At 41.3% G+C, this 22,294-nt stretch overlaps 1 protein-coding gene across 1 annotated transcript in view; it reads left to right on the forward strand.

The window, feature by feature from the left end:
* The window catches only part of DRC11 (dynein regulatory complex subunit 11), a gene marked incomplete at both ends in the record, with an annotated part of 107,989 nt that overhangs the window by 37,798 nt on the left and 47,897 nt on the right, over nucleotides 1-22,294 (forward strand). The window contains 2 exons of the mRNA XM_082484009.1: nucleotides 12,584-12,668; nucleotides 21,229-21,354. Coding sequence (XP_082340135.1) covers nucleotides 12,584-12,668; nucleotides 21,229-21,354 — 211 coding nt within the window. The remainder of the gene's footprint in view (nucleotides 1-12,583; nucleotides 12,669-21,228; nucleotides 21,355-22,294) is intronic.

The raw sequence follows: 22,294 nt of genomic DNA on the forward strand, positions 1-22,294 counted from the left end.
CCTGTACCTTGGACAAAACAGCTCATCTCTTTTGGAGCCAAATATCAAATACACAGTTAGGCTCAGTTGCCATAACGTACCACTAAGGTTAAGAACCTACTTTCACTGAAGCTGTGCTCTCAGGTGTTTAATAAAACATCCAGAAACATTTAAATAGAATGAGGTTTTGACCTTCAATATGGGGCTTAAGTCAAATTCCAGTGGGGGTAAGCAGAAATGATGAGGAGTTGAGGGGGAAGAAGGACACAGGCAGCAGAAGCAGGTTGTCCCATCAGCCTCTAGATCTCCATAGTGGACTAGCTGGTGCAGGCTCCTGGTGACAGCAGTACACTGACTGCAATTCCCAGGGTCGGCAAGCATGTCAAGGGCACATGAGACAAGACATCTTTTTTCCACTGAGCTGATTATTTCCCTGGAGAGCACCAAACTATCCCTTTGCTAGGTGGGCAGTGTGCTGCACGGTTTGGCAAGTATCTAGTTAAACTCCTCCCAATGCAAAGTTAGCATTGAAGTTTGTCCATCCAAATCCGATGTTGGATTGAATCTTGACTTAACACTGAAAAGGTTTGAAGGTAGTATTTCTGTGGGCAGAACAAGAACTTGCCTGAAATCTGAGTCTCATCCACTCCTTCCAGAGTCAATATGTTTCAGTTTTACTGAGAAGTGCAGCGCAGGGGAGATTAGACTCCATCAAGCAGGTTGTTTTTATTATCCAGGTCAGAGCCCAGGGCTTTTAAGTTATGCGGCATTTCAGTCCTGTGCAGATAGAACAGGAAATCTAATTATTTATAGTAATTTACTTTAAACACACCCAGCTAATAGCATCACAAACTAGCCATGTTTTGTCTGCTGTCAGGCATCTTTAGGACTTATGCAAAAGCAGTATTAAGAGTCACCATCCTTGGTTGAATAAGAGATATTTAACAGTACATATAAGGGGGGTAGCTAGCTCTACTTGTACAAAATAACTATATTGACATAGTACCATTCAGTAAGATACCGTACCAAATACAATATTGTTTGACTTGGGCAAAGAGTGTAGAACCATAAAAGAGCTAGTCCCGTATTTACCGAGATATCTATGTAATACCAGAAAACTGCATTACCCTTAACTAAAATCCGTTCAGATACTCTCCTCTCTCTTTTTAAAGCATCTTACTGACACAGTAATCCTTTGGTGATCTGTAAAGGAAGTTTGCTCTCTTGTTTTGTATTCTGCATCACACGGGGAGACTGGTTCTTTCCCGCGGATTTTTCTGGAAAGTGTCTAATCCAGCAACTAATTTTGAAGATATTGGTTTAAAGCATGGCCATAAGTTAAAGGCTGAAGTCTGTGTAGCTGCAGGAGTCCTCAAAGTATTCCAAGTCAAAATACAATTGCTCCAAGGGAGAAAATTCCAGAGCCGGAGCTCTGCCATCTTTCATACTGCATACATGTGCTTCCCATCATTGGCTCAGCTCTGATAGCTGCTGCAGAGGGGGTAGCGCTATGCCCAAAATACCGTTTCACCTTCATTCTCTTCTGGGAAATCATATGTAATGCATGGTTTTATTCTTTACGTATTGCAAGGTTTGCAATTGCAGGAGGCCTGGGAACTAGTGGGAGCAAAGGTGGGAGCAGTTGATTGTAGCCTCTCCCACACATGTGCCTATATTTCATTCCCAAACCTAATCTTTACATTCTTTGCCCTGGGGGGCTCTGCTATCCTATAATAAGGGCATTCCAGACAGCTGATACTCTACATAGGCCCATGAAGCAATACATTTATATCTCCATTACTGAAAAAAAATACAAGAGTCCTAAGATTTAGCAAGTGAGTAAACCTGCCCTTCAAGTCTCAACTTTCAAATTACGCTTCCCACACTAATTTACCTGTTACGCCACTTTGGTAGAAGGAAATCATTGATGTTTGGGCACTTTGCTTCTACCAAGACTGGGCTGCAGGTCCAGTTCCACATTCCCAGGGGACATCCACGTACCTGTCCCTGGCTCTCCAGCCAGGTGTCCGCCTCTTCTGCCACATGTACAGCAACTCTCTGCAGCACTGGCCTCATCTAGCAAAGAAATGCTCAAAAAGCACATTAGTAAGCCGTCACGTAAACAAACAATAATTAAAACCCCTCCATTTTGTGCTTATAATTGATTAAATTTGAGTGCATCCCAGTGAGTAGTATGTGAGGAAGAATTTAGTCATTTAGACAGGCAATGCCAAAGTTCTACAAAAGGCATTTGATTCTTTATCAGTCTCTAAGATTGTCCACATTTTCAGCCAATTTAAGTAGACTATAGAATATACACAAGAGAGATACACCAAACGGGTACAAAAATACAGCCCTCCAATTTTTCTTTCACAAAACTAAAAAGTGAGGGTTAATGAACCTGGCATCTCAAGGCATTACAATGTGTGTCTTGGACTGCAGATATGACTGGGTTTTTCAATTAACATTGTTGATAAATGGATGCTCTTAATACCAGCCTGAGACTGGCTTCTAATTGAGCTCATCTGGAGTGTTTCTCCTTGTCTTTTCTCACACTTTTTTAACTTGCCAAAATCTAAATTATTTAGACTTGAGATTATTTTTCTTGCTACTGAGCTATTTGGTTATTAGCACTGACCAGGAGTCTGTAACCATCTCTAACTTCATATACAGATTGGTCTGCACTATTCTTCAATATGAGTCTCAGTTTTTTCCTGGTTTTACACTCTGTGTACAGCTGATTGTGATTTATTCAAATAGGGCTGCACAAGCCAGTTGGGATGAACATTGAAAAATCAAGCACTGTGACTGCTTTCATATGCATGAAATTGCCTCAGATTTATCATTAAATAGTTCATTTGAACACTCACGCAAACCACAGAGAACCAGATCTCTTGAATGGGACAGGAATGTTAGTAGCAGTGAAATAGCACGTTAGGTTGCCTTCTTTAAAACTTAGGAACTTACTATGCGCTTCTCATTCCCCCCCACTGAAGTTTTTCTTCCTCATCACAAGTGCTTTTCAAGGAAGTGCAGTCTTAGACACAAGTAGCGCCATTAGCACAGCACTACGATATCAGTCTTAAGTGAAGTAGCAAGCCACTCTCCCAAGCAGTAATGTGATGCCTGACAGATGCTGATTACACATTGTCCTTTACAAACGCTTAAAGTCAAATCATGGGCCGGTCAGAAGGACAATGATCCATGAATGGGACAGCCATGATATAGTGGTTAAAGAGGACAGTATGCACATACAGATCATTTTAATCCAGGGAGGCAAAAAATGAGGCAAGTTTAAATTGTGCCAGACTGGCCTGTATTTCTGCATCGATACCATAGATGTGAGACAGACTTAGAGATCTAGCTGCTGAAATGTGCCTGATGCCACCTTTACTGTCACCTCAGATTTACCCATCTCTTCTTCACACTGAAGCGATGCAAGAAGTTACAAACAAGATAAAAATCACATCCATTTACCACACTTACATCAGGTAGGCTGGGTTGTTTTAACCACTAACACAAAAGGCTACGTATTACTCTTACGTGCCATGCCGTATTTATTCCAGTATTTAAATAAGCATAGATCAAAGCACAAAGCTTCTCTGTTCGTTCTCAGACTCTTAGTCCCCAGTTTTCTGGACAGATATAAAGGGTGCATACACTGCATAGCACATGTAAGGAGTTTGACATGCCCCAAGCGCGTTGAATTTATTATGCATGCACACAACTATCCATCCAGCATATGAGCAATAGGTTCAGGGAGAGCGCAGTCATTTCAGAGAGTTTTTAATCAGCTAATACCGCTAATGCCCTTGAAATACATCAAGTACCTTTCACAGTCAGGTGGTGGCAGAAGAAATACAGCATATGCAAAACTATTTCAGAACAAGGAGGAGGGTAAAAGTCCTGAGAGAGCTGACACAGAGCTTGACTGCAAGTGGCACTTTTCCAGGTGGGCAACCTGTCCAGGGCACCATTTCTTAACCCTCCCCAAAGCTTTATCTTCAGGTTAAAGTGATGGGCCACGGCAAAACGATTTAAAGCAGCCATGGCTAGTTTACAGCCTTCTTTCCCTTCCACAGAGATGCATTTTGTTTCACTAACACCTTGACTTCTAAGACGCAAAAGTGATTTCTCGAATTTCTCATAAACAAATCCAATAAGACAAAATGCTCTCTATACTCCCTTTCACTCCAAATCCCAAAGAAATTTGTGATGTTGGAGGGCAAGTTATTTCTTTTGGCTGGCCTTGCTACAAAAAAAAAAAATCACATCCTTTATTTTCCTCTTTACAGAATTCATATTGTGTTAATAAAGTACTGTTGATTCCCTCTGGCTGACTCTGCAGGAAAGCTATTCTCACAAAGCTTCTAGTCTGAGTTAAAGTAATCTTGCTTAAAACTGGCCATAATTGTTTCAGTCTCTTAAGTTTAATACTAAGCACAGGAAATATTGCCAATTTGAGTCAGGATTTGGCGTTCTGTGGAGGCAGGATAAGCTGACCAAAGGTAAGGAATTCAGTAAATGCAAGGGGAATTTGACCTGGCGTTTCTTTGAGCCAGCTTCTGTATTGTTGACCTCGCTCTAAAGAGAATGGAAAGATATATGAAAATCAAAACAGATGAGAGTTTAATGAGAGTTGCGCGCTCCAGAGTACTCATTACTCCGTCAGCCAAGTCCCCTAGACCGTGGTGCTGGGCCCTGAGGGGAGTTCTTCCTCTGCAGGAAGGATTGCTCAACCCACTCTCCTTACAGCCTGGTTGACAGGATCGCATTCCTCGAAAGGCTGTAGACAGTCAACAGGAAGCTGACACTGGAAATAAGCCTGGGGACAGTCTGACTGTGAAAGAGGGGGAGCAGCCTTTCACCTTTTGAGACAGCTCCTCCAGGAAGGTAGCCTGCTTCATGGCTCCAGTAAACACGGGATGATGAACAAGTCCAAAAGAAAAGGACAGGCGCTGAGAGCGTAGACCTAGAAAACAAAACACGGGTGCAGTGTTAGGTGTCAGTATCTGCTCTGTAGCTCTCAGAGAAGCAAAAAGGCAGTATTTCCGGTTCTCTTGGGCCAATTTCTGATAAGCAAGATTTTACCCCAGGACAAGTATGTACAGTCAATTGGATGAATTCCTTACTAACAAGGAAGTTACTGGTTGGCAGTTACTGCAGACTAGAGACTGCTGTGTGACACCATGTGCCCTGCTCCTAGCTCAGAAACCATTCCCGCCAAGGGCAGGGATGGGACATCCAAGTGTCCTTGGGTCCACCAGGAGATGCCTTCACTGTTACTGCAGAGAGTGTCACACCAGGTGACACACCAGGCAGCAGCTCTGCCCAAGACTGTTTTGCATTGCAGGAGCCAAGGCAAAAAACCCTAAACACCCTTATAGGAATCTGCTTTCCAGTCCCTTTAAGCTTATTTCCATTTCTGTGCCATGCTGGGTAAATTTAATACTCGTCTTCTCTAGGTTTGTCTAAGCTTTCAGTATGGGTTGGATGTTATTAGCTCTCGCAAAGGAGTTCAGTTACGTAGATCAGGATGCAATTTCTCCCAATCCCCAGTTAATTCAGGTTTGAGCTCTGAGAAAACTTTTGGCAATATTTTTGTGGGTAGGGAGGGACATGCAAAATCAGAGCACCAGAACATCTTGTGAGTGTTGATACTGCCAAATTTTTGTTCTGATTTTTCCTTTTTTCTTTTTTTGTTTAAGATAAGCTAATATTGGTACTGTAAAATAAATCTTTTTGTTTCTCGTTGGCATTATTCATGCCCATGTTACCTTTGATTTTCATTCAAAAAACTTAGCAGTAATTTGCAGTGCTACCTTCCCATGTCTCTGATCCAATTCAAGGAGAAAAGCCTAGTGCCATTTTAAACCAGGAATAATTTGTCAGAATTTTGAAGGTACCAATACGTCAAAAAAAAAAAAAAAAAATCCTTTCTCTGCTTTTCCCCTATGGTTTACAGCAGGAAGCAGGATAACCTGGAGTCCTGGCAGAGAAAGCTCATGCCCAAGACTGTCTGAAGGGGAACAGAGATTCCTGTTTTCCCAATACATTAATTACCTATTTTGCTATCCTTAAAAGACCAGGAGGATCCTTGAAAAGGTAAAATAACTTTATGACAGAGCAGAACAGACTATTTCACTGTAACAACTCAAGAAGCTCAAGAACAACTGTACTGGGTCAGCCAAAGGTCTACCTTTCCTGGCTAATAATACTACATGTAATAAAACTATCAGAGAGAATTACCACATTCAGGTCTGTCCCTTCCAACAACTGTTCCCAACTATTACTTGGCTTTGAAGCTCACTTCTACCATTTCAGATCTAAGGCAGGCATTGGGTACCCAAAAGACCGTCTATTCTTTCTAATTATTATAGTTACTATAATAAAGGATATCACCTTTCCCCACAAACCTTTCACACTCATTCCTCCATGGGAATGTTTCTTCTTGCACACTGTTCACCTCACAACACTTGATCTTAAATTTTCAAAGCCGAGTATTTATCCAGAACAATAGAGTTTCCAATCCTCCAAACACTTCTCACTGCAAGTCACTCCACTGAATTACTTCCATGCATAACGATCACACATACAAGCAAACACTTGGAGGATCAGGACGTTAGATAAAACATGTTTTAATATGCTTGTGTCCAAACCCATTAAAGATGACAAGAAGCCTGTGGAAATTAATCTTGCATTATAAGTAATTCTGTATTTGCGTAGGTTATTTTTTCTGGAAGTGATTTTCAAAGAGCTAAAGAAAGCACACACATAAAAGGAAAGAAAATGCCATAGCAAAGACACCTCAAATAAACCAACACCACTATTTAAGTCTTTTGAGAGAACCCATATCAGGTGGGATTACAGAAATAGGCAAGAACTACAAAACAAGGGGCTTATTTCTTTAAAGGGTTCCCCCCGCCCTTTGTTTTTGTTCCTTTTCTGCACAGAACACTCTGCTGACCCTCTGCCTAGAGCATACAGCCATCATTCATGCCTTGTCTTCTGCCCATAGCCCACATCCTTTCTTACCCTGAAAAGAGTTAAATGCTCTTTTTCCTCTAAAGAACAATTTTTTATTTTTCCTGACAAGGCCTTTTATGCAATTAGCTAGAGAAGCCATGGCCAAAAAGAAAGAATAACACATGTAAAATCATGCCAGAGAACAGAGTAGGTAGTAACTTGCTGAGTCTATTACCAGACAAAATGTTTAAATCAATGGTGTGTTCTCATAAATCAACAGCCATATTTAGCCTTAACTATAACCAGCCCTGAGCAATGTGTAATAGAGAGAAAACACTTAAGAAACAAATGGTGGTGCTCCTAAAATGAGGAGGGGAGGAAGCAGCAGATGAGACAAGCACAGTGTAGGGTCATCTCCTAGACAAGGAATTTATTTTATAGGTCAGAATTGAGGTGCCACAGCATTCAGGGCTGAGCAGAGACTTCAGCAGAGACTGCCAATCACGCAGACTCATACTGAGTTCTGGTCATGATTTGGAGATGTTAAAGAACCGTTTGAACCTAGTTAAAACTTGGACATTTATGCGGGTTGTGCACTAAAACAAAAATTGAGCCCATAAGAGCCATAAGTCTATGCTACACGTTCAGACACAAAAGGATTTGCGTTGCAGACCATAAAAGATCATTCTTTTTCAATTATGCTTGACAGATCTAAGTTATTGGAAGAAGAATACATTTGGAAAGGGAGAGAGCAGTAACAGTGAACCAGAGAACAGAATGTAACTTAAGAAACAGTGCAAAAAATCTCATCGCATCCTTTTCTTGCTTAGCTGGTAGTGGAAGATCGTGTCTTTTCACTCCTCCATCTTTGTTCAACCCCTTACGCTTCCGGTTGAGCTGGTTCAATTCAGATTTAGGGCCCCCATTCATTCCGATTAGATGGCTTTTCTGTGAAGTTGTTTACCAAACCCATGCTATGCTTCCGTTGACAGGATTTCACTGCTTTCCAGAAAAGTAATGGATATCTCACACACCACAGTTTCTAAAGATCCCTTCCTCAGCAGCGTCCTCTGCAGCAAAGAAATATTTAGTAGTTCTGTTAAAGCAGTGGCTCTGACCCTAAGAAAGGTATTTTGCCTACCACGAACTCTGGCACTCATCAGTTTGATTTGCAGCAGTGCAAGAAGAGCTCCCGAACACAGCTTTCTGTTCAGCAGCCTGTGAATACACAATGGGGAGGAGGTCACCAACAAGAACCATCCTCAGCTCTTTGCCTGCAGACTGGGAAGCAGCAGGCTTTGGGGTCCTTAGTATATAAGGACTTCCCGAGGCTACTGCTGAAGTTTGTCTCACAAGGTGGAGGTTTCTTCCTTGCCCTAACCTTCCATCTCACCTTACTTGCTTCCGTGCAGCCACAGAGTCCAGTCCTACCAAGCAGCCATACTTTTTACAAATTTCATTTGTTCGTTTAGGCAACCAGTTTTATTAGAACTGCATCCTCCATATGAAATCCAATAGAATTTGCTTCTGCTTTTGCTTGCAGTTCTTAACACATTGTCAGCACTCCCACTGAAGCAATCGTGTTGAAAATAAAAGTTGCTTCTTCCAGTTCTGGCATTTGCACATTTTTATGAGATGTTGGAAAAGCACATTTGGATATTTTTTTCCCTGCAAACATTGAGACAATAATAAGTAACAGATTCATTGAGTTTTGACTTGCCTCGGAACCAGGTGTTTCTGACATGTACCATGTCTCTCAAATATATTACACACTTCAATACTCTTCTTATCAAGAGCTTAAGCTTTTTACATTCTCCTCTCCCCATCAACATGCAGCAAGACTTTCAGACTTTCCTGACCACCCGTTTAGTTTTTGCATGGTGCTCCCTTTTCAGTGACATGCAGAAAAAGCATCAAGGTGTGTTAAGGTACTGTGAATATCGAAAATAAATGCTGGGCAGATGAGAGAAAATGTAGACCAAGTAGTTTTCTTTTTCCATGCAACCAAGAGAGCAATCTAAATAACACACACCAGTCTGAAATTCACACCCAGTGATTGCTAATGAGCTAAAGACTTATAGTGACTGTATTTGCAACTCAACTTTTGGAGTCAACAAACAACACAGGTGCAGGTATAATGCTCTTCTACTTCCCAGTTAATTTTCAGGCTAGTTGCTGACTATGGGGACTTCTGCAGCTCCACCTTCTGTAGGTCTTGGTTTACAGTATAGTTGTGCCATTGGTGCCATACAGGTAGAACCAAAGGTTTCCACCATACAGCTCCCCTCTACACTTCCAGTGAAACAAAACAGCATGCTAGGCTTGAGTTTGAAGCAAGTCCTCACATCATCTGGATTAATTTTCTTTAGTATTATTGCCTTAGAACTGGCTCTAATCACAAATACTTCATTGTTTCTAGGAAGTTTCAAAAGCAAAGGGCAGTTTAAAATTATTTGAACAAATTTGAACTGTAAAGCAAGCTCAAAATCATTCTACATGTTTGGAAGATCCTCCTAGTTCCGGAGCTGTTCCCTGTTTAACATGGGACATGCCTCGTGGAACTCTGGAGGCACAGATGATGTGTAACATATCTGATGGAACAAAGGTATAGGAATACCTTTGGCTGCTCATGGAGTGCATGCTTGCTGCTCATTTTATCCTGATGTTTTGTCATTATCAACAGCTATAAAACAAACTTATACAAAATAGTTTGGGTCCAGTTGAATCCAAATTAGCATCTTATGACAAATGCGTGAGGCAACCCTTTGTGATGTCTCTGAGTAGAATGCTGCCAAAAAGTGAATGAGGAATGGAAATTGAGATTCATTACATTTAAAGTGGACTTTTGACCAGGAAGATCAATGACTGCATTTTTCTGTGCAGATTTACAGGCCAAATGAATCCCTGGTTTAACCTCTGAACTCAGAGGGCTTCATAAAGAGAGGAATTTGTCTATAAGGGTCATGCATATGCACACTTTCCAGGCATTACAAGATTGAAGTTGTAGTCATTTAAACCTCGAAGAGGAAAACTCACAAGAGGTCAGATAAAGAAATGAGACATAAGAATACTGCCCCCTGACCATCGGAGAGCAATTGATATGCTAAACAACAGTACACAGCAAAGGATGAAGTCCAGAAAGAAAAAAACAGATGTCCCTAAAGAATTAACTCAACTGAAACCTGTGGTAGCTGTCTGCTCTCAGGGTCACTGGTGGCCATGGGAACTTACATTCTGCATTACCCTCAACCGAAGACCCAGACCCTGGACAGCTGACTGGTTAGTAAATGGCTGATGCTTTTCTTCTGCTTGTACAAAGAGATTGGCGTTACCTTCTCTTCACCTCAAGCTGTTTTTCAACATAAGCCCTTGCTATAGCTTCTACAAAAAGATGGGATGAACCATGTTATCCCAAACAGCCGCACCAGCTGTGAGCAGAAGAATCATGCAGAAACAAACTGGAACCCACTTCCAAATTTGAGAATTTGATAGAATTCCTGCAGTGCTCAGATATACACTCATCATACACATCCAAAGGGTAAATACTTCCATCTCCAAGAGCTGTAAATGATTTAAAAGTGAAAAGCTAATACAAATACCAAATGTAACACTACTAAATATTGAAAGCTGGCACTGATACTGCATTCAGTTGGCAGTAGACTCCAAACTGATTCTTCACCTGCAATGCATATTGCCTTTCCTTCCTCCCAGCTGGCATTAGTAAAGTAGCAACAGCCTTAATATGAGATTTTGAGAAATTTGTTGCTGTAAGCCAGACTTGTAGCAGCATTTAAAACAAGATTGCATTTAACATAAAATTGAGCTATTTTCAGGCTGTGTGTAAAAAATGAAACATGATCTATCATTAAATAAACTAGATGATGCAGGTTTCTGGGGCCAAAACCCCATTTTTACTAGATTTTTTAAAAAAAAAAAATACACTAGAAATGTGTCACGATTTTAGCTGGGATAGAGTTAACTTTCTTACTAGCAGCTAGTATAGTGCTATGTTTTGAATATGGGATGAAAATAGTGTTGGTAAAACACTGATTGACGTCTTTAGTTGTTGCTAAGCAATCAAGGCCTTTTCTGCTCCTCACACCGCCCCACCAGCAAGTAGGCTGGGGGTGCACAAGAAGATGGGAGGGGACACAGCCAGGACAGCTAACCCCAACTGACCAAAAGGATATGCCATACAGTGTGACATCATGCTCAGCATATAAATCTGGGGAAAGAAGGAGGAAGGGAGGGGACATTCAGAGTCATGGAATTCGTCTTCCCAGGTAACTGTTAAGTAGGATGGAGCCCTGCTTTCCTGGAGATGGCTGAACACCTGCCTACCCATAGGAAACAGTGAATTAATTTCTTGTTTTGCTTCACTTGTGCAGCTTTTCCTTTACCTATTAAATTGTCTTTACCGCAACCCACAAGTTTTTCCTTACTTTTACTTTTCCGATTCTCTCCCCCATCCGAACTGCAGGGAGCGAGCGAGCGGCTGCATGGTCCTTGCTGCTTGGCTGGGGTTAAGCCACGATGCAACGACATCCCTTTGTTCATGCAAACTGGTTTCGGGGAATGCAGTGACCAAAGTTTTGCATCTGTTTGCATATAGAACTAGTAATTGTTGAACATGCGAGTCAGAGCTTACAATCACAGACAAATGTTTGTTTATTCTTTTTTATTTTGTATTACATTAATACTAACTAGGGATCCAAACTGCACACATGGTATGACAGAAACATAACTGATGCTCTGTTCCAAGGTTCTCAGTTTAAAATCGAGTCTACTGCTTAACAGTAGATTAGGAAAACCCCTTAAGGTACCAGTTGTTTTAAAAAAATGAAAGCAATTTTTATGAATCACATTGACCTTTTTGAGCTATTTTCTTATCAAGGGAAATTTCATTTAGAGGGAAGGTTACCATTCTATTTGAAAGTAGCGCAAGTATTTTTCTGCAGTATCAGAATTTTATTTGGAACAGAAAATCTTCCTGATATTACCAAGCAAACAGAAGAATCTTTCTGATAGAGTCCAAAAAGCTACGAAAGTGAAAGAAGCGAGTGTCTTATCAATATAAATGACCTTTGGACTGTAGTTATTATTTATATCTTTTAATCATTCTGAAAGGTCTGGAAGCACCCTATGTTATCTTTGCCATCCATCATATCTTACCACAAAGCCCTTAATTCCCCCCTCCTCAGCTTCCATCACCACCCAATTGTGCAAGTACATTGGAAAATTTTGAAGGTGGAGAACTGTAAACAAAAATATAATCTGGAATTTGTAGGCCAAAAACTGATTTAAATAATTTCTTTTTTTTAATGATGGATGTTGAAAACAGAGAGTAGAGCTATAAACATAAACACTTTAAGCTAAATCTCTCAGCTATGAAGTGATGTGCAGTCTTAAGAAATTCCTTAAGAACTTTCAATATTTGATAGGCCACGGGACAAGAGACAAGCTGATAACTATTTTAATTAATTTCTTGGACAAAAAGCCACTGTCATAGGAAGCAATCCAGCGCTCTGTTTTTCTATAGGAGGTGAACGAGGGTATGCTTGCTCACCATCTAGCATCTTTGTCAACCAGATGAAAAATTATGGATTTTAATTCCTTTTCTATTCTGTTTCTCACACAGGCATATCATAGGCAAGTTTCCTGACTATCCTACTGAAGAGGCAGGCGGTTCAACGGCTTTTCTTTCTCAAAAAACTCCAGAGCAGGTACCGTCACTCCTCTAATGAAAAAGGTTAATGGGATTGGGGAAGAAATTGCCACAAAATATGTCTGTTTATCTAAGTAGTAATTTTTCGTAACAATGGCCAGGAGCCTGATGGTGAAAGAGCTTCTTGCTGCAAGTGAAGGGATTGTTTTCTTGCAAGGTAACCCACAAAACTCATGTACCAAAATTTTTTCCCTTTCAGGACACGCATCCCCTTTCAGGACATGCATCCACTTAGTCATGGCACAAGGTGCTCAGACGTGCCAAATCAAGAGCAGATAAATATCTGAAGGAGCTAAGGAGAAAGGGGTCAGCTACAAAGAGTTGCTCTCCTGTTGCAAAATCCATGTAGTTAGACTGGTGCTAGCTACTAGTAGAAATCTATATTAAACAGTTTAAAGAACCTTGGTTTAAAATAGGCATCCAAAGCTACCCTGGAGCCTGAAATTGTTTCCAGTGTGTTTGCATTCAGTGTCACCAGTCTAGTAATAATTAGTTTAGTTTAAGCAGAGAAGAGTGTCTTATGCAGGCAGGCCTAAGCCTTGATTTACTGCCAAGGATCTGTTAAGCAAGCTTGAGCAAGGGGCACATTCAAGTGAAGGAAGTATCTTAGTTTATTTTATGTATTCTTGTAGTGAACTCGGATGTTTTTCCTGGTAAAATACCTCTGATTTCTCTGGCTAATAGAAGTGGCTGATAATATGTGATATCCAGATAATCAGAGGAAGACAGAGAAAGTGATTAAGGCCAGTTGAAGCAATGAAAGCAGTGGTTGGCACTCGGAACCAATTCCACTCTTCACAAAGATCTTAGCAGGATGATGAGTCTGTTGAGAGACATTATAAACAGGAAGTCCTGCACACAGGAGCAGGATTTGGCCCCTGAGTGAACCAGGCGTGGTGGCTATCTGTGGGCTAGGAAAACGAAACTGTCAAAAACTGACCTCCGTAGCCCTTAAAGCACCCCTGTTGACATAGACTGTTGTGTTCATTTACTGCCTGCAACTGATGATCTAACACAGGTATGCTAAAACAATATTTTGGATGCAGTCCTTCCTGGAGTCATAAAGCCTGGGGCATGCTAGCAGCATCTATGTGGTTTGAAGGGATGTAAATACAGACTAGCCCAGTATAAAGCACAATACTCTAACCACTAGTTACATGGCTTATGAAAACACGAAAGAAAACTGCTACAAACAGCTCTCTGTGCCTCACTAAAACAGAGCTCCGGGCATGCTCCTGGTTTTAGCCAAGTTCAGAGTATGCTAAGGTCAACCCCACTGGCCCCTGTATCTAAGCCACACTGTTGTTCAGTCCCAGACAGAGTGAAGGAGACCCGTTGGTTAAGTTTTCAACTTCTAAAGTAGAAACACGTGCCAGAGTTGAGAAGGCTTTGTTGGCTACTCTGAGCAGCAGGGGAGCCACCCAGCAAGTGTCGCCTGTTGCTGGAGAAGGCTTCAGGGGACTTCAGGCTAATTAGACCTGCTACCAACAATGATAGACATAACTCAAAGAAAGCATTGCAAGAAATTATACTGAGCAAAACTGGATATGGTAGTGGATTCTGGAGAAATGTATTCTTCCTGCCCTACTCTCATCTTTGAATTCCTACCTTCAGCTCTTTTGCTGTCTTTCCTGGGCATCTGCTTTCTCTTTGCATAAAAAAAAAAAAATAATAAAGGAAACCAAAAGTACATAGAGATTGTTTTACTACCTGTTTTTCCCTGCATAAAAGAAAAATAACTGGAGGAAAAAAATGCAACCATTTTCTCAGCAAATTTTCACTAGCAATTATCTGATTTTCAAAGATTTTCAGGCCCATTTTTTCTTCCCATTTTAGTCAGCACAACCAAGAGCAGAACATATTTCACATAACCTTAACAGATATTCAGAAGGCAGTTGGCAAAAGAAAGTTCAGTACGTTCATGATTTTAACTGAATGTCAGACAAGTAAAGTATTTTTTGTTCATCTGAGTCAGCCTGCATATTAAAAATCCCTAAGGCAAGTGGTTTTGTTCCACACTGGTCTACTGGGCAACATAGTAAATGAAATCCTGGCCCCATTGAAGTTAATGGGAGTTTTGTCCTTGACTTCAGGGGAGACAGGATTTCACCTCTTGTATATATTAGCTTCTGTGAATGGGTTGGTTACTCCCAAGTTAAACTCCCTGAAAAATCAAGACCGAACTGTATTTAAAAAGTGAGCATTTTATAAGACTTAGGTAAAGACACTTTGGGGAAAATAAAATACAAATTAATCACTTCACGAACCATTGCTGCATTATTATATATTCTATATTTCTTTATCCTTTGACAACTCTGACCTTACTTGACTTTGTAACGTAGCTGGCCTTCTGCACAAACTGCTTTCATGACTTTTTACAAATACCTTTCAAAAAGGTATGCCAAAGAGATCCCGATGCAAAGTACTTGGTGGTTTAGTCATAAAAATATGTACTGTCTCTTGACTGAAAAGAAGCTTTTCTCTACTTTATGTACTCTTTAAGAGAAATTTATGATTCTGAAATATCAGTGTAATCTCCCTGCATCTGTTCCAGATGTCTATCCCTAATGTTTTTTTATGTCTTGCTCCAAAGATAATCATCAGATGTGACAATTTTTAGCTTTGCCCTTATACTGCTGCCAACAGAATTATGATCTCTTCCTGTAGTTCATTAAGTCTCATCACAATGAAAATAAACCAAGAGAGTTGCCATTTAGCAGACACATTCCCCCTCTCCCAACTCTCCCTCACTTCCAATATTAAATAACTTATCAGAAAAAAAGATGCTTACTTACCAAGATTTTGGTTGTACATTCAATTGCTGCGTGGAGGACAAAGTTATTTCCACATTACTATAATTGCAGTATCTTATCCAGCCAGCATCTAGAGAAGGGGTGAGAAAAAGTATGTGTTAGCTGCCATGCAAACATATGCTCCTGATCCTCGCTTGGCAGCCTGTACAATGCTACGCCACTAGTTAATATTCATTATTACCAACAGCTAAAGATCCCCATGAATCCCAGTAATCTGTTTGGTTGTGAATGGCAGTGCAAGAGATCCCTAGTTGTTAGTTAATATTTAATTAATATCCCTGACAATTTCCCAGGTAGGGACAGTAAAATGCTATTATGTGATCAAGTACTTCGATATTCATACCACCACCACCCCCAAAAGAATACGTTATTCGCTTTTACCGAATGAATGTATCACAAGTACATTCGTGTACTTTAAAGTGTCGGAGGAGAACTTAAGAGGCTCTGGAGTTGTACTTCTTTGTGTCCAGCATTTTGCAAACATACTTTTATCCTGACAGCAAATACACTATGTGTACTTTTCAGTAATAAAAGTAGATGCCTACAGGTAGGCTCACCTTTATTTTCCTGTGTTCCACACTATTCCGGATGCTCGCTTTAGAAATTATCAGGCTGGAGTTTCACAAGTGCTGAGCACACAGTGCCATCAGCTGAAGCTGCGCACCTCTAAGCCTTAAACTAGTCTGATTATTTCAAGTTAACCATGCAGGAGAACAGAAATGGTACTCAGTCTCTCTTAAGCTACACAATGGGCAGAGGTATTGACCTCCAGACAGTTCACTGCAATGAAGCCATTCAGCAGGTAGACTCCTAGTCCAGCAGCTCTCCACTGCCTATGATCATGATCTCTGTTGGCCGAAATATGTAGTCTAGGTTGTATGCCTAAAGCCAGGCAGTATCAACAATCCCGTTTCACCTCCACCACCCACCTTCCCTAAAAAAAAGCACAACTCTACACCGAGCAAAACTAACAGATTTTTCATAAATACCTTCAAGAGACTAATATTTTGAAGTGTTTGCCAGAAAACAAACAGAAGAGTGAGCAAGTTTAACTGGCAAGTTAAACTACATTTGGACAACATCTGCCAGATGAAAAAAAACCTAGAGCTTGTATCAGTCATGGACTGAAATGCATGACAGTCAATTAAAGCCAACCAGAAGATTTTGCAAGGTCTTATAAAGCTGTGAAATCCCACCCAACATTTTGAATTCATTCCTGCAAGACACAGATCACGGAAATTGTTGTTAACAGCTTAAGCTTTGCTTGCAGATGCACACCCAAAAGTAAACAATGCTCAGAAATGCCTTGCCAGGAGAACACTATATTACTCAAAGAGATGCAGTCAACGGCTCGATATCCAAGTGGAGAGCAGTGACAAGTGGCATTCCTCAGGGGTTGGTACTGGGACCTGTACTGTTCAACATCTTTGTCGGTGACATGGACAGTGGGGTCGAGTGCACCCTCAGCAAGTTTGCCGATGCCACCAAGCTGTCTGGCGAGGTAGACACGCTGGAGGGGAGGGATGCCATCCAGAGGGACCTGGACAGGCTGGAGAGGTGGGCCCAAGCCAACTGCATGCAGTTCAACAAGGACAAGTGCAAGGTCTTACATCTGCGTCGGGGCAATCCCAAGCACAAATACAGGCTCGGTGGGGAATGGCTGGAGAGCAGCCCTGAGGAGAAGGACCTGGGGGTGCTGATTGACGAGAAGCTCAACATGAGCCAGCAGCGTGCAATCGCAGCCCAGAAGACCAACCGTATCCTGGACTGCATCAAAAGAAGTGCGGCCAGCAGGTCGAGGGAGGTGATTCTGCCCCTCTACTCCACTCTCGTGAGACCCCACCTGGAGTGCTGCATCCAGCTCTGGAGTCCCCAACATAAGAAGGACATGGACCTGCTGGAGTGTGTCCAGAGGAGGGCCACGAGGATGATCTGGGGGCTGCAGCACCTCTCCTGTGAGGAGAGGCTGAAAGAGTTGGGGCTGTTCAGCCTGGAGAAGAGAAGGCTTCGAGATCTTATTGCGGCCTTCCAGTACCTAAAGGGGGCCTACAGGAGCCTGGGGAAGGACTTTTTACTAGGGCATGTAGTGGTAGGACAAGGGGGAATGGCTTTAACTGGAAGAGGGCAGGTTTAGATTAAACATTAAGAAGTTTTTCACTTTGAGGGTGGTGAGGCACTGGAACAGGTTGCCCAGAGAGGTTGTTGAGGCCCCATCCCTGGAGGTGTTCAAGGCCAGGCTGGACGTGGCCTTGGGCAACCTGGTCTAGTGGGAGGTGTCCCTGCCTATGGCAGGGGAGTTGGAACTCGATGATCTTTAAGGTCCTTTCCAACCTAAACTATTCTATGTTTCTATGAAATGCTACACAAATGGATTTGCCTGAGAGAGAACAAATCCAGAACACTGATCCATCCTCACCTAGCTTGATGGGACAGAGTCCACAATGAAAATAACAACTTCTCCAACTGATAAAAAAATAATATCACCTTATGGGAATAAATCAGCCTATAGGAAGAGTTGTAATTAAGTGTCCTCAAGCTAGGGAGGCAGGATGGGGGAAGCACGTTTACAGCATATTTCATGTTATGTACAAATGATGCAAATGTGCAGTCCAACGTGTGGCACACTACTCTGGGACATAGGGATGGCAACTCTTCCCATCTCAAACAGTCCTTTCTTTCGGTCTTAGATTTCAAAATAGCTTCTTCCTGTAGAATTAATACTCAAACAGAGCACATTTTTCTCCAAGAACACTAGGCTAGGTGCATATAAAGTGTTTCTGTTAAAAATGGTTTTAGAGCCAGATTTACAAGGCTCTGAGGCTGTCTCTCACTCGCTGCAGCTGGAGATCCAGAATTCCCAAACTCACTCTATTCCTACATTTCATTTATGTCCAAAACACTAATAAATACAAAAAGTTCAAGCAAGGTCTTCTTTCAAGGGATGAGGGAAGGGCTTATTCTTGAGGAAGAACATTCATGTCAAGTGTCAGCTTGCCTGAGCCAACACCAGGCTTTCTATGGCTGAGGAACATAGGACATGAATGGCAGCTGAGGCTCATATATACTTGGCTCATTAACCAACATCAGGCATTTCCATTCATAGGCTGCGCTAAGTTTGAGTGCCCCTCTCTTTCCCAAAAAAAGGAGATTTGCACTGCAAGAGTTTGGAAACACACTTGAACTGATGTAGAACAGAAAAAAATAAAAATCAAGTTGACTTTTGTAGTGTATCAGTTTAGAGGAAAATATCTTTTCAGCCTCGGAAGAAAGTGTTACTGGAGACGAGTCAGCACTAGCACAACAGGGGCCCTACAGCAAGACTAGAAAAAAAGGAGACTAAAATTCATCTCTTTTTACTGATGCACATTCTCTTCCCCAATATTAAGAGTTTTCTAAGTGTTTTCAGAATCATTTAAAAAAGAGGCAACCTAGAAAAGAAAAGGGCAGTCTAAAATAATTAAGGAAGACATCTGCTTTTATTTCCACTATGAAGTTTTCTTCAGGGGAAAAAAACCTGTATTATAATGCGGGTGAATTGCTTAGTATCTCAAACTAACCTTTGCTTGCCCTTCCCTTTCTTTCCTCTTCTTTTGTCAGATTCTTCAGGCATCTTCTTGTAGCTGGAGGGGAAATTGTTCTGTATTAGAAGAGTACAAACCATTCATGGTTAGATACATGGCCAGCTTCACCTCGGCTCCCAGTCCTCTGCAATTATGGAGCTGCTTAGAGCAGAGGTGAAGGCAGAGCTGGAGAAGCTGCATGAAAAGAGAAGGTGTATCTGACATGGAAAAGGAAATAATATATTTGCTCTGTCATTCTCTTTTGGGAAGCAGAGAGCCACTTCAGAAAAGTCAGGCTCCACATGCTGACATCATTGCCAGCTGCGTGGTTTTGGAGCATTTCACCCCAACTACTTGGCATCTCAGACTACATGTATGTTGCGAAGGCATCCAGGAGAGAGGCTGTACAGGTTTTATGTGGAAGTACACAACCTCTGCCGGCAGTCACTGTGCATGTTTCTACACTTGGCTTCTTGTGTTACTGTACATTTCACTTAGTGCTAACTGCAAGCACCGTTTTTCTCTGTTCCTTATCTAAGCTGTTACTTCACGACTTAGCACCATAGCTCATACTGCAGTTCTGAAAATAGTAAACACAAATATTTTTTCTTGCCACCTTACAAAATTGATGAAAGCAAGGCAGCAGGATAAGGACAATTCAGCAATTCAGTCCCATTATAGCAGAATAGAACAGAACTCTGTATAACCCCTTTCAGTATCATTCATCTGTACAAAAACATGAAAGTAAATAATTCCAGGCAGAGTCTGGATATACTTAAAATATCACCAGCAGAACTCAAAGACACTGCTTAAAACCTTTTTGTCAATTGCATGTGTACTTACAGGTGTCCTGCTGCATAAACCCACCCCTGAGATGCTGGAAATGGTTATGGTTACCCTTTGGTAGGCAGTCAGAGCAGAGGGTGGAAGTAGAGGCGACAAGGTTGGATTTCTGGCAGGGTACTAGTGCTACAGTAAAGGATACACTTTGAGTAGCTCCGTTGGTTTTGGATACAACAGGCCTGCTGGGACACTAAAAACCTATTTTGAACTCTAGTCAATCTGTTAATCTATCCCAGGGAATGCAATGCTTCACTGCTTATCACTGCAAGATATGACTGAATGGTGGTTGGGGTTTAAATTACCATATTTAATTAAATGCAAGATACTGAAATGCTTGGGGATATCTACTAATGAAATCTCACTGGCTGCGAAGTATAGCCCTCGTCATCATTCCCCTTCCACTGTCCAGTCTTCAGTGCATTAAAAAGCATTCTTTAGGAAACAAATATTTTTCCTGTTATAGGAAATATGTCTTACAATTGGGATTTTTTTATTTTCTAGTCTTTCGTGGTACTGCCAATATTAATGGTCCATTAATAAACTTTAGTGGCCACAGATTTTCTGATTTACACTCATCAGTAGATGATCTTATGAAAGAATACAATGAAATGTGCCTTGGAACAAGAGAATGGTAGAAGCAGCAAGTTTCACCCTCCGCCTTTTTCACATAATAAATGGCCAGGAACTAAAGTTATGGAAATTGATGTAGCTGCACCCAGTTATCAGCTGCTACTGGCTTGCAGGGGTAAAGATGCTGGGCAATCCATGTATATCTGTCAGAGTTTGTCACAATATCTCTATTGAATCTCTCTCACCCACTAGAACAGTTTCAGCCTTTAGCCACATATTGAAATTAGACATGCCTCAGGGCATTCTCTCAAAAACCCATCTCTATAAAATCAATCTGCCTTAGAAACACTAGGACAAATTCATAATCCCAGTGCAAGTCCAGAGGGAACTTTAAGTTGTATCTCATTAGGGTATTGTGCATCTACATGGTTTCAGGAATTGGTCTTGCTTCATAAAAGCCCTAGCAGCTCGGGACAGAAATCACCTCTTTTCCAATGATATATTGGAATAGTCAGCACCTATGTTAAAGTTTGCGGGTGGGAGTGCCCTCAGCATAAATTAAAAGGACTCCTCTGTAATGGTCAGCCACTCTGGAATTCATAGAGGGCTACCAAGCAATGGGCATTGGATATTGTGTATCCCCAATATTGGAAAGCTGAAAGCGAGGGAGGAAAAATGCACACTGGTTCATAACTCTTACAGCATATATCTAACACACCTTGCACATGGAAATGTTTGACCATTTCTTCACATTCCTTTCCATCTCTTTCAGGTTGCTGCAGAACTGGATGCCAAAAAAGAGATGGCTTTGCACAAAAAAGCCCAAAAGGAGAAAAAAGGAAAAGAAGAAGGGAAGGAAAAAATCAAAGGAAAAAAACCACAGAAAAGTGGAAAGAAAGTAAGCGTTCCTGCAGTAGAAACGGTTAATTTACGAAAACAGAGCTGAAGTCCAGCCTATTCAGCCATGTGCGGGCAGAGGCTATTAATTTACATTAGACTGGTCACCAAAGCTTCAGGCTTGGGTTCAGAAGACAGAAGAACTGGCTGGGGCTGGTCCCTCTCAGCCTTTCAATTATCTTGAGGATCCTGGAGAACTGAATTTTACCTCTCATATTTTAGGAATGACCATTTGCATGGCCATGACTCAGCTCAGTGGGAAGAGTTGATGTAGGTGCAGGCTGCCAGAGACGTAGATGAGTGGAAAAATACACTTTATGGCTTTGACATTGTTGCCAAGACAGAGTGCATGCACTTTTCAAAGCGCTGTTGCCTTTGGTTTTTTTTTGTGCAGATAACAAAATGGTGCCCAGCTATCTAACCAAGCATTTCCCCTTTTAGTATTGGGTGCAGAGAGGTTAGTTACTGCCATCCCTTCACACAAGAACTAGGAAATGAGAACCTTAGTCTCAGTCAGATACCTGCAGCAGAGCTTGCATGTATTTCAAAATAACTTACAAGTACAGTTCAGTATAGGCCAGCTGCGTCTTGTACTGCAAGCCAATATTTTGTAAGCCTATAAATAGCAGTCGAGCATTTTCAGTCCACATTCTTATAGTATGAACTCTTTTTCGCTTCAAGTCACAGCGGACACCACTTGGTGTATGATATATTCCCTGAAATCTTAGATATAGTAAGGTTTGGTTTTGCAGAAGGTATGCTTACAAATTATTTTAGGAGTCACTTCATTGAGGAAAACACCTGTGAAACAGTGCAGTGACCAAAGGGCATCTTTAAAAGCAAGCTATGCAACAAAAATTGCAGGCTTTTGCTGAAGCAGCAGCTTTTGTTTCTCATTTACTTTATAGTATAAACAAAGTTGAAACAATATTTTTTTTTTT

This window comes from Vanellus vanellus (assembly GCF_965231255.1).
Source record: "Vanellus vanellus genome assembly, chromosome: 5".
Classification (NCBI taxonomy): Eukaryota; Metazoa; Chordata; class Aves; order Charadriiformes; family Charadriidae; genus Vanellus; species Vanellus vanellus.